Source organism: Eschrichtius robustus, chromosome 3, assembly GCF_028021215.1.
Source record: "Eschrichtius robustus isolate mEscRob2 chromosome 3, mEscRob2.pri, whole genome shotgun sequence".
Taxonomy (NCBI): domain Eukaryota; kingdom Metazoa; phylum Chordata; class Mammalia; order Artiodactyla; family Eschrichtiidae; genus Eschrichtius; species Eschrichtius robustus.
This window is the reverse complement of record NC_090826.1, coordinates 113,183,461-113,194,912: the sequence shown is the minus strand read 5'-3', so window position 1 is coordinate 113,194,912 and position 11,452 is coordinate 113,183,461. Positions and strand designations below refer to the sequence as shown.

Below are 11,452 nucleotides of genomic sequence, written 5' to 3'. Positions count from 1 at the left end.
CCCTTACTCCTGCACCAGCAGCAAACTCAGTAGAAAGGAAAAAAAACCTAAAAATAAGAACAGTCCTCCTCTCCCTCTCAGGTGGCCTTCCTGCTCCTACCTAGTTAGGGAGAGGGCTCAAGTATTGCCACTGATGGGAGTTGGGCAAGGACCACAAGAGCTGGCATGGAGGGGCTCTGCCCATTCCTGTCTCCTTACCAGGAGGGGACGGGAGGGATGGATAAATGAATGGGTAAATAAAATGAATTGATAATAAATAAAATTAGCAAATGAGTGAATAAATACAGTTGTTAAATGATTGAATAAATAAGAGTAAATAAATAAGGAAGGGAGCAAGGAAAGAAAACATTCCATCTAAGGATTCACTTGCCCCCAACCTGGGGGGAAATCTACGCTGGCACACTAAATAAGGGGGCGTCAACAATCCCTTAGCTTCAAGGGGGCCATCACTGGGACAGGGGCATAGGGAGGAGGTGGCTCCCAGTTTACAAAAAGGCAGTTCTACCACAGAGACAGAGAGTGCAAGGAACTTGTCAGGAGATGTGTGTTCCCACTCAGGGGGTATAGACGGGGAGGGTCCACGCGTGGCAGTAAAGCTGGATGCCCACACCAGGGACCCAAGACGTTTGTTGACAGCAGCGGGGGAACAGGTAATTGGCAGTGCCCAGCTATGCTAGCGGACAGGAAGATAACCATGCCAGGCAGAACCTGCAAGGTCACGGGCAGGAAAACAGAGACATCTAGTTACTTGGCAGTGATGGTGGTGGCAAGTACTTGTGCTTAGTAAGATGGGATCATGGGCGCAGGCCTGCACCTGGCAGGACCATGGCTAGGGGAATACCCTCATCAGAGGGCTTGGAGTCACTTCTACTTGGCAGTGGAGACATACAGCGTCTGGTACAGTGCCTTGAACATGGTAGGCGCTAAGTATCTTTGATGAATGGGTGAATGGATTAGGAGGATGTCAGGTTGCAGGGCGCCTGAGCTGAGAACAGAGACCATCTTCTTGGTACTAAGGGGAGATACTCCCATAGGGCACTGTTTCAGGTCCCCTTGGTGTCCCCAAGAGGCGTCTGCCCTCTGGCACATGCTACTGCACCTGAGAGCTTACCCAAAGGTTTCACATGTTGGAAGAGAGCTGGGGGCCCCGGGGAGTGGCTGGCTCAGGCACTGATGGCCTGGGGGGCTGGGCTGTCCCTGGAGGCTTAGCCAGGAGCCCTGAGGGGGGCAGGCGTTCACTTCCTGAGCCCTTACACCCAGGAGAGCCATCACCTGCCGCCTGCTGAGGCAGAGAGGGCTGGGAGGCTGAGAGTGGGCGGCCCCGAGGTCCTAGTCGCCGTCCACCTCCTCCCGGGGGAGGCCCCAGCAGTGACACCTGGGAGCGCCCAGCCCGGGACAGGCTGGCATGGAGGGTTCGGGCCGGTGGGGCCGGCAGGCGGGAGGTGGATGCCCAAGGCCCCCGGGCCAGCAGAGGGCCGGCTCGGACAGGGACAAGTGGGGAGGCTGGGGAGCCTGCTCCTGCTGATCTTCGAGCAGAGCGAGCAAGGAGGGTGACTGGAGAGTCAGGGGAGAGGGGGAGAGGGCCCCGCTGGTGCGTCAGGGCAATGGCCACATTGGAGGTCACGGCGGCTGCTTGCAGGGGTGCGTGCACTAGTGGCTCCCACAGCACCGGCTTTCCGCTGAGCCGAGCTCCTGTGCCTGGGGCCAGGCCCCGAACGCCCCGAGCCATATCCCTGTCGTGCTGCACCAAGTGCTGCTCCATGATGCCCCCGCTGCTGCCTGGACTTGGCTCAGAGCGCTTCCGCTGCAGTATGGAATTCTTCTTGCCTAGAAATTGGCCCGCGGGAAGGAGTTAAGGATAGGAAAGGAATCCAAGATGAAGGTTGGATATCAAAAGCATGAGGGTAACAAGATGGAGTCAAGGGATGGTGGTGGGGTGAAGGTAGGGGATAGGGGTCAAGAGTATGGAGATGGAGTTGGGGGATGGAGACTGGGAGATGGGGGTTGGAGGACGAGGGTCAGGGGATGAGAGTATGTACCAGAGATGGTGAGGGTCAGGGACTGGTACTCAGGGAAGGAGGATTCAAGGCATGGGAACTTGGGGTGATATCTCCAGGGGTAGGAGATGCTGAGTGGTAAGGACAGGGAGCCACAGTGTTGAAAGCCCTATTGGGGCATTTGCTGGGACTAGGTTGGCCTGGGGTGTGATGCTGAGGCGCTGGAGCCTGGACCCTGGGACGCTGGGGACTCCTTGCTATGGACAAGGGGTGAGGGCACAGCCTGGACCCAGGGCAGACAGGGTGGACAGGCCTCACCAATGCGGCGCAGCCGATCCATGGCCACTGTCTCGAAGGCCCGGCGCATCATGGGGAACTCCTCGAGCACGGCGTTGAAATGGTCCACGCTGAGCGAGTAGAGGCGGCAGTAGGTGTCAGCACGCACACTGGCTGTGCGTCGGCCCCGAGTCAGCAGACAGATTTCTGGTGAAGTTGGGAGGAGGCCTTCAAAACCACTGTCCACAGAACTCCCTCTCACTGGGCCTGCAGCAGCTGACCCAGATTCCTCAGGCTCCTCCCCAGATGGGAGAAACTAACGATTACCCACCCACCCAGGGTCCCTAAATGCTCCAAGCATGGTCACTCTCCAGACCTGCATAATTACTGTCCTTCTCATTCTGTCCAAATTAAAGCTGATAACCAGGCAGCTCTTGCTGGCCCCCAGACACCTAGTTATTCCACTCCACTTTAATTCCCAACCCACCTCCACTGCTTTAGCCCAAGGGGTAGGCCTGGGGCAGTGCCCTCTGTGTGCCCTCCCCTCCCACCCCTTTGAAGGAACACCAAGGGCAACCCAGAGGGAGAAAAGCAGTGCCAAAGCGCAAAGGGTAACACAGTGGGGATGTTGGAAGGTGGTGGGTGATTTGGGGACTGAGAGAATATATGAGCCTCAAATCACTTTGGGTAGCAGCTGGCAGAACTGCCCCCACTGCCACAGGCTGGGTCCCTGATTCATACCACCAAGGCATTCCACAAGGGAGCCACAAAGGTCAAGCCCCTGGGACAGCACTGCTTTATTCCTATCTTTCCCTCATGGAAATCTCATGAGATCCTTGGATTTCACTGCTTAAGGGTTCTAAAAGGCCCACTGGCCCAGTAATTTTCAACCTGGCTATACATTGGAATCTCTTAAGAAGCTTTTAAAAATACAGAACTCCAGACCCCAGACCCAGAGATTCTGACTGAATAGGCCTGGGGAGGAGCTGGAACTCTATGATCCTGCAGCATAGCCAGGTGAAGACCCTGATCCAGGGGAGCAGTTGCCCTCTGCTCCAGACCCCCCGACCCTCCCTGAGGCCTGCTGACCCCCAAAGTATGATCCATCAGTGAGGCGGGTGTCCCGGGCGCCACGTGCCAGCACACTGAGCAGCCCATGCTGGATGAAGTACATCTTCCTGCCCACGGAGCCCTCACGCACCACGAGGTCCCCCGGCTGGAAGACCTCAAAGTGTAGCTTGGTGAGCACGGCCGTGACGAAGCTGGGGTCGGCGTGGGCGAACAGCGGCATGTGGGCCACGAGGCCCCGGCAGGTGAAGTTAATGATCTCCTGGGCAGGGGAGGGGCCTGTCAGGCAGGCTGTGCCCCCTGCCCCGAGGTGCCCCCATCGAGCTCATCTGTCTCCAGAAGCCCCACCCCTGGGGTCATGATCTGCCAAAGGACGGGTATGCTTCAGTGGGCCTGGGACAATCTCTAAGCTCCTGCCTTCAGAGCTCTCCCATGAGCCTTCACAGGACCATCCCCCACAAATAGAGATCCCTGCAGCCCTCCCCAGTATATTTCACCCCTATAAGAGCTTCAAGAAAGACCCTAGCCCCTAAAAGTCCTGCAAAGGCCTGACCTCCCATGGGGCCCTCTGTAGGCCCCACTCCCTTTAGGTGCACCTGCTGACCAATAGCCCCCACCCCAGATGGCATCCCAGAAGCCCAGGTCCTTGAAGAGCCTCCCTCCAGGGCCCCGCCCAGTCCCACCTCCCGAAGCGGTTCGCTCAGCTCTCCTAGGATGCTTTCCTCATCAAACATCTTGCCCTGGTAGCGGTGCTCGTAGTACTCATGGATGCGCTGCCGTGTGTCAGCTGGCAGCTTGTGGAAGGACATATACTGCTCCACCTGCTTGTACTGGAGAGCCAACCGATGGCCAGCAGGCAAGAAAACACAGAGACAGATATGGAGCCAGAACAGTGTGTGGGGAGCGGTGTGTGAAGGAAGGTCACAGACGTGGGCCAAACCCAGAGGGTTGAAACATGGAGGCAGAAGGGTATATAGATAATGGTGGATACAGGGAGGACACAGAGCACAATCACAGGAAAAGCCAGACATGGGCGAGGGGGGGGGGGGTCCAAGGACAGGTGCATTGGTCCAAACAAGGAAAAGGTACACACATGGCACAAATGGACATGGGGCAAGGCAGGACACAGAGATCCAACAAGGGCATGCGTCAGAATGGGCTCCAAGTTGAGCTACCCAGCCTCCAGCACCCCTCCCCTGCCTTCTCCTGCCCCTGCTGACCTTCTCCTGGTACTGGCGCCGAGAAGAGTCCAGGGACTGGATGAGGGCGGTGGCGTGGCCGATGAACATGGCGTAGCACGTGGCGCCCACGATCATGCTGAGCATGGTGAGCCAGACGTCGGGCATGCCTACAGGTGCCTGCTGCCCGTAGCCAATGCAGAGCATGTGGCTCATGGCCTTGAACAGGGCGTGGGAATACTGGCGGCCCCATGAGTGGTTCTAGGGGGGCAGAGTGTATTGCAGAGCTGGGCATAGACCCCTCAGAGCCTCATTCTCCTCCTGCCCCCTCTGCTCTTTCAGTCCTTCTGTCTGCCCCCTTCTACTTTAGACCTGCCTGCTGGGGGAGGAACTTAGGTTTGGTTCTGGGGGGCCTGAGACAGAAGGGGCCTCTTTTACAGCATGGGGGCTGCAGTTTCTGCCTAGGTTTCCTTCCCTGCCTGCTCCCTCCAACACACAAACACTTCTTCTGGGCCTCTTTCCACTCTCCTCTCACCTCCCCACCTCCTCACTCCTGTCTTCTCTCTTGGCCATCTCTCCATCATCTCCCACCTCCTGCCCCCTTTGTTCATCCCTCCTGCTCAGGGAGAAGAGCCCTTGGAAGGCCCAGGAGGGGCCGAGCTGTGGGGAGTTCTCACCACCATATGGTTGATGGAGACCCAGCAGTCGGGAGGGAAGTCCTGCAGCATGGGGACCAGGAACTGCAGACAGCCATCCCAGTGACATAGCAGCAACATCATTCCGATGAGGTTGAAGATGCGAACCACAGCACTGGCCAGGTCATAGGTCATGTGAAAGATCTGAGGAGTCCGAGGAGGGGCTGCTGTGGACAGGAACCCCTCTCTGCCAGTACTTCTCCATTCCTGGCCTTGCAAATACTCTCTTTGAATTTCTCTCTAGCCCCGGCCCTCATGAATGTTAAAACTGTGGCTGTTATTCACTCGTATAGAGCTTTACAGCGAATAGAGCTAATACAAAGGAGGTTGTATTACTACTCTCATCTTATAAAAAGGAAAATCGATGCCAATCATGTGCCCCAAATCACACAGCAAGTGTCACAGCAGAGACTCAAAAAGGTCTGCTGCACAAGTTGCCCAAGTGTAGCCTGGGAAAGAGGAGAGAGGGCATTTCACAGTGTAATGTCCCCAGGGCATATATAATGATTAATGCCAGAAGTCCTCTTCCCCTCCAATAATAAAAATAATAATAGGTAATTTACTGAGAACTTACTATGTGCCAGGCACTGTTCTAGGTGCTTTACAGGTATTCACTCCTTTAATCCTTACAACCTTATCATATGTAAGTATATTTAACATTTTCATTTTATAGAAGGGGAAACCAAGTCTCATACAGTAAACAGTAAAACTGGGATCTGACCACAGGCAATGATATTGCAGAGCCCACACTCTGAACCACTAAACTCTGCTGCTGTCCTGAAGCTGAAACTCAAGCCTCTCCCACACTCTGCAATTCTTAACTTCTCTCCTACACCTTCCTCCCAGAGTCCAACTAACCCTCAAGTGTTTGTCCAGCAGTTGTACTCCACCCTCCTGCACCACCACCTTCTCACCTTGGGGACCCATCCCCTGAACACTCATTCTGTCCCTGCTTCTCCTCCACCAACTTTGGAGACAGCCCTCCCTTGGAAGCCCCACCCATCTGCCCCACCCCATAAAGTCACCAGGAGCCCCACCCATATCGCTGTCTGGAGTAGTCTGCGAGCCCCCTGCCCACCTCCCCACCCCACCTCCTCCCACTGGTGTATGTAGCGGATGAGGCGGGAAAGGCGGAGCAGCCGCAGCAGGCTGAGGATCTTGGTGAAACGCACGATGCGCAGGGCCCGAGCTGTTTTGTAGACCTCGGTGTCCAGTCGTGGCTCCAGCTCCACCACCAGGAAAATGTAATCCACAGGAATAGAGGAGATAAGGTCAACCAGGAACCAGGTGCGCAGGTAGCGTGTGCGGATGGCCCGCGGTGCCAGCAGGATCTCAGCACCCTCCTCTACCACGATGCCCGTGCGGAAGTTGAGCACCAGATCCATCAGGAAGAAAGTGTCAGAGAGGACGTTGAAGACGATCCAAGGTGGGGAATTCTCCTCCTTGAAGAAGGTGATGCCCACAGGTAGCACAATGAGGTTCCCCACCATCAGCAGGAGCATGATCAGGTCCCAGTAAAACCTAAGGTAGGGATGGGATGGGAAGTAAGACCACAGTGATATTTCACGATGATGGTCAGCCACTAGACTAAGGGCAGATAGTCTCTCAGACAAAAGTGGGCAAGGGTGCAGAACAACAGAATGACCATTCACAGCTAGTGGGAGTGTAAATTGGGACCACCATTTGGAAAAATAGTTTGGAATTATCTAGTAAAGTTAAACATTTGCATCCCCTGCAACCCAGCAATTCTATTCCTAGGTATACACACATTCAAGGGAAAAACGTGCTCCAGGAGATATATACAGGGATAACAGCATTAAATCTGGAAATAATCCAAATGTCCATCAGTAGAAAAATGTAGATAAATAAGATAAACACAATAGATAAATAGATAAATACACCATGATACACTCATACCCTGGAATATTATACAACTGTGAAATCACCCAGCTGCAGCTACATTCCGCAGTACGAATGAATCTCACAAATTTAATGTTGAGAAACAAAAGGATACACACTGTATGATTCCACACATACAAAATTCAAAAATAGGCCAAACTAAACTGCGTCATTTAGGGATTCACAGAAAAGTGGTAAAACTATAAAGAAAAGTAAGAAAATGAGTACCAAAAGTTAGAATAGTGGGTTTGGGAAAGGAATGTAAGAGCAGTAGGGAGCCTTCTGGGGTATCAGCAATGTAGTCTCTCTTGACCTAATAGTTGTTACATGTGAGTTTGCTTTACAATTATTCTTTCATATGTGTGTGTGTGTGTATATATATATATATCCTGCTATATACTATACTATATATATATCTACCTTATATATTCACTATATATATATCTCTACTATATATATATCCCTACTAAATATACCCCTAATGTGCATATATATATTCTTTATATAGTAATATATATGTAATATCCTTACTATATATATATGATCTATGTCACTATTATTAAATATTCTTATTATTAAATATTTTTTAAGTTAAAAAAAGATAAATACCCTGTGCTGATCTCACAGGGTTGTTGAAAAAATATGCACTGAGACAACGGATGTGACTGTGCTGTACAAGCACTAGTTGGTATTATGACTCACCCACCCTTTATCCCCAGATTTCTGAAGAGGTTGCTGCTTTTCCCATCTCTAGCTCTCTGTCCATTCCTAGTCTAGGACTTCATGCCTTCCCTAGCCTTCCCCAGCCTTCCCCACCCCATCCCTCCTCCCCAACACAGTTGGGCCCATAGTTCCTGTTTCTCTGCTGGGATCTGCTCATCTGTGTCCCGGGGTGGGGATGGTCTGTCCTGCCTCCCAACTGAACTAGCTTTTCAGGTATGCCCCTCCCTCCTCCACAGCATCTCAGACAGGGCTGCACATACAGAGAAGCTCCATAGCAGATCCTGAGACAGCAAGGCTTGAAGCTCTGCACTCCTTTCCTCCCCTAACCTCCCTGTGCCCAATGGGACTCTGGCTGAGCCCAGGCAAGGGCATGGGCAGGGGAGAGCCATACTGCTGTGGTGGAAGCTGTGAAAAGAAGAGGTCAGGAGGGAGTGAGGTGAAGCCTTCATTCAAAGAAGTTAATTGGACAATCTCAGGGTCCCAAGTAGCTATGGTGGTTTCAATTCCAGGACACACCTAGATGCAGTATCAACCCAGGACCCAGTCCCTTCTGACTCTGACTGCAAAAATCAACCCTTTCAGCCCCAGAAAGAAGTTTGGTGGTCCCCAAGTCCAGGCCTCCAGGAAGCCCTTCAGACTGTGTGATTTCAATCAACAACAAATCCTGGATCCCCTCTTCTTCTCTTTCCTGGCCACTGGAGAAATCCTGTACTGTAAGCTGGGAGAGGAGAGGGAAAGAGGGTTTGCCTAGCCATAGAGCATCTTCACAGCCTGACTCACAGGCAGTCACAAGCCTGGCGTGTGATGCAGGAGAGAGGACAGAAAAGAAGCACAATAATAAGGGGGATACATGGCTTCTGGGGATACATCTGAGGGTGAAATGGGGGAGGGGAGGGAGGTCCACAGGAGACTAGAAAAGGTGCATGGTAGGGTGAGAATGAGGCAGTAAAAACGAGGGGAATGAAAGGAAAAAATGAGAGAAAGAGGAACATTCTGGGAGTGTGTATGTCTGTGGATTAAGATGATGTCTAGGTCTCCAGTTGTGTTTCCCAGGCTCCTGATTCACACCTCATCCTTTCTGCTCATTTAGCTCCCCAGGTTAGGTGCTTTGCACACATCCTTGCCACATCCAGAAACTGTTCTTCATTACCCCCAAGGACAGGGTTGCTCTCCTCCCCTAGCGACCTTGATGTAGAGGTACAGCCTGATGGGGACTATGGAATGGCCCCACCCCCACTCTTCGTTCCTTCGGTCTGGTAGTCACCTGGGCGGTGGTCATATGGGGGGTGGCCTTGCCCCTGTGTTTCTGTCTCAAATCGCTCTGCGTCCAGGCCCTACCCTGTCGAATGCCGCCTTCAGCACCAGGGACAGCGATCAGAACTGCTGTGGACACTCCCTCCTCTCCTTCCGCAGCGTCCCTATTTTTTCTGGTAGCCTGCCCTGCTGAACTAGGCGGGTGCTGGGGGTGGGAATGGGGACAGTGGGAAATAGCGGGGCTTGGTTTCTCCCTCAGGCTGACCCCGAGCCTCGGAACATGACAAAATTCCCCAGATCCCCAGCAAGCAGGACAGGAGGAGAGAGCAGTCCCTAATTCCAGTATTCCCTGTGGTGCAGGTAGGGTACCGGGTTCCTGAAACGGGAAATCCAGGTCTCTGGTGTCCGCTTGTCCCTTCCAGCGCCCCCAGAATGAAAAGTCACCAAGGACCTCCGGCTGGGGATCCTTCACCCAAGAATTCCCGGGCTAGGTTGGGGGAAGTGACTCTGTCGTGCCAACAGGGGACCCCTGGGCCGGAAATGAAGTGTCCGTGGAGGGTGGGGCGGGCCCGGCCCCCCTGTCGCGGCCCGTGAGGGTGGGATCTGTGTCCCCCGCCCTCCCTGCCGGACCCCCAGTACCGGAAGTCGCTGTAGGGGTGGATGATCCAGGCCCCCGCTGACTTGACCCGCTCCTGCTCGATTTCCACTGCTTTGTGGCTGCCGAACACGCGAAGGGAGAACTTGTTGACCGTGGGCTGGAGCAGCGTCCCGAGCTGCCTCCTCTTGGGCTCGGGCCCGGTCCCAGGCCTGGACCCAGGGATCGCATCCGAGGCCGTGGTGGTAGACGCCGGGGCAGCAGGAGGCGCCCTCTCCAGCCCAGGGGTCGCCCCATCGCTGGCCCTAGTCGTCGGCCGCTGCTCCGCCTCCATGACGCCCGTTAGCTTACACGTTTGGCCTCCTAGACCCTGCCACGGCCATTCGGGACCCCCGACCCCTCCCGGAGTCGGAGCGGGCGCAGCCCGGCTGACTCGGAGCGGAGGCGTAGTCGGCTGGGAACCGCCGGCGCGCGGAGAGGAGGGGGTGTGTGCGACAGACTCTCCCGCGGGCGGCGGGCGGGTTGCGATGCGCCCCCTGGCGAAAGCCGAGCGAAGGCTGGGCAGGGCGGGCGGAGGCGGGGCGGACCGAGAGCCATCCCGGGAAGGGGCGGGACCAATGTAACCTGTAACCCGAGGGACCCCCTGGTGGGCGTGGCTTATCCAATGGGGGCGGTCCTCCAAGTATAGGAAGAGAAGGAGGGGAAATGCAGCCAGTGCCACGGAGAGGGCATGGTCTAGCGTTGAAGGGCTTTTATCCACTGAGTGCCAGGGAGGCGGAGCCGCCTGCGAGTGGCGGGTAAACCGGATGCTGGTTGTAGCTCGTGAGGCTCGGGAGAGCGAAGAATTGGGAACCAGTGGAAGAGATGGGGAATAGCTTTTAAAATTCCTCTTATCCCCTCTCGCTTATGGACTTCCTGCGTTTCACTTTTTTCTCTCAGCACTCTCCTAGGCATACTCCTTTCTTCTGACCTCCTCCATACTGCTCCCCCTCGTATTTCATTTCCGAACTCATCTGCCAACCCTCACCAAAAGCAATTCTGCCAGTTACTGAGTGGACGCTGAGGATACAAGGATGAACACAAAGTCCTAACCATAAAGCCAGTGCTCCTCTATGCCCGCAGATGAGACAGGTAAATTACAGTGCTATGTGATGTAAAGGGCTATTTTGGGGGTTTTTTTGGCTGTGCTGCGCGGCTTGCGGGATCTTAGGTCCCCGACCAGGGATTGAACCCTGGGCCCTCGGCAGTGAAAGTGTGGAGTCCTAACCACTGGATCACCAGGGAATTCCCTGAAAGTTCTTAAATATCTCAAATTCTTCCCCTCATCTCCACTTCTTATTGTCACTGCCTTATTTCAAGCCCTCAGAATTTTTTCACCTAGATTATTTCAGACGCCTCTAAACGGGTCTCTGAACTCTCTCAGGCCAATTATTTTTCCACAGTCTGCCAGAGTTACCTTCCTAAATCCAAATGTAGCTATATCACTTGCTTAATGTCCTTCAAACTTCCCCATCTTCTATAGGATTACAGTTAAATTCCTTAGAATGACATACAAGGCCCTGCAAAATTTGGACCTAGTTTCAACAACCTTTATTGTGATAGTCCCTCTCTTGAAAGCCAGGAGTCCAATTCTGTTTAAATGTTTTGTTCTGCTTTGTCTCCAGACCTTTGCAAATATATTCTCTGCCTCCTATCCTTCTCCTCCAATTCACTTTCCAACAGTTGGTTCAGATGTCATCTCCTCTAGGAAACCTAAATAGAAACACA

The 11,452-nt window shown here is 53.8% G+C and overlaps 1 protein-coding gene across 1 annotated transcript; it reads right to left on the bottom strand.

Moving 5' to 3' along the window:
* Positions 1 to 131: 131 nt before the first annotated feature.
* HCN3 (hyperpolarization activated cyclic nucleotide gated potassium channel 3) lies at positions 132 to 10,219 on the bottom strand. The gene is made up of 8 exons (XM_068540974.1): positions 9,730 to 10,219; positions 6,306 to 6,735; positions 5,197 to 5,358; positions 4,562 to 4,780; positions 4,025 to 4,171; positions 3,363 to 3,603; positions 2,316 to 2,480; positions 132 to 1,827 (listed from the first exon to the last, which is right to left on the bottom strand). The coding sequence occupies exons 1-8, from the start codon at positions 10,017 to 10,019 to the stop codon at positions 1,121 to 1,123; spliced, it is 2,361 nt and encodes a 786-aa protein (XP_068397075.1). The 5' UTR covers positions 10,020 to 10,219; the 3' UTR covers positions 132 to 1,120.
* Between the last annotated feature and the right edge of the window lie 1,233 nt (positions 10,220 to 11,452).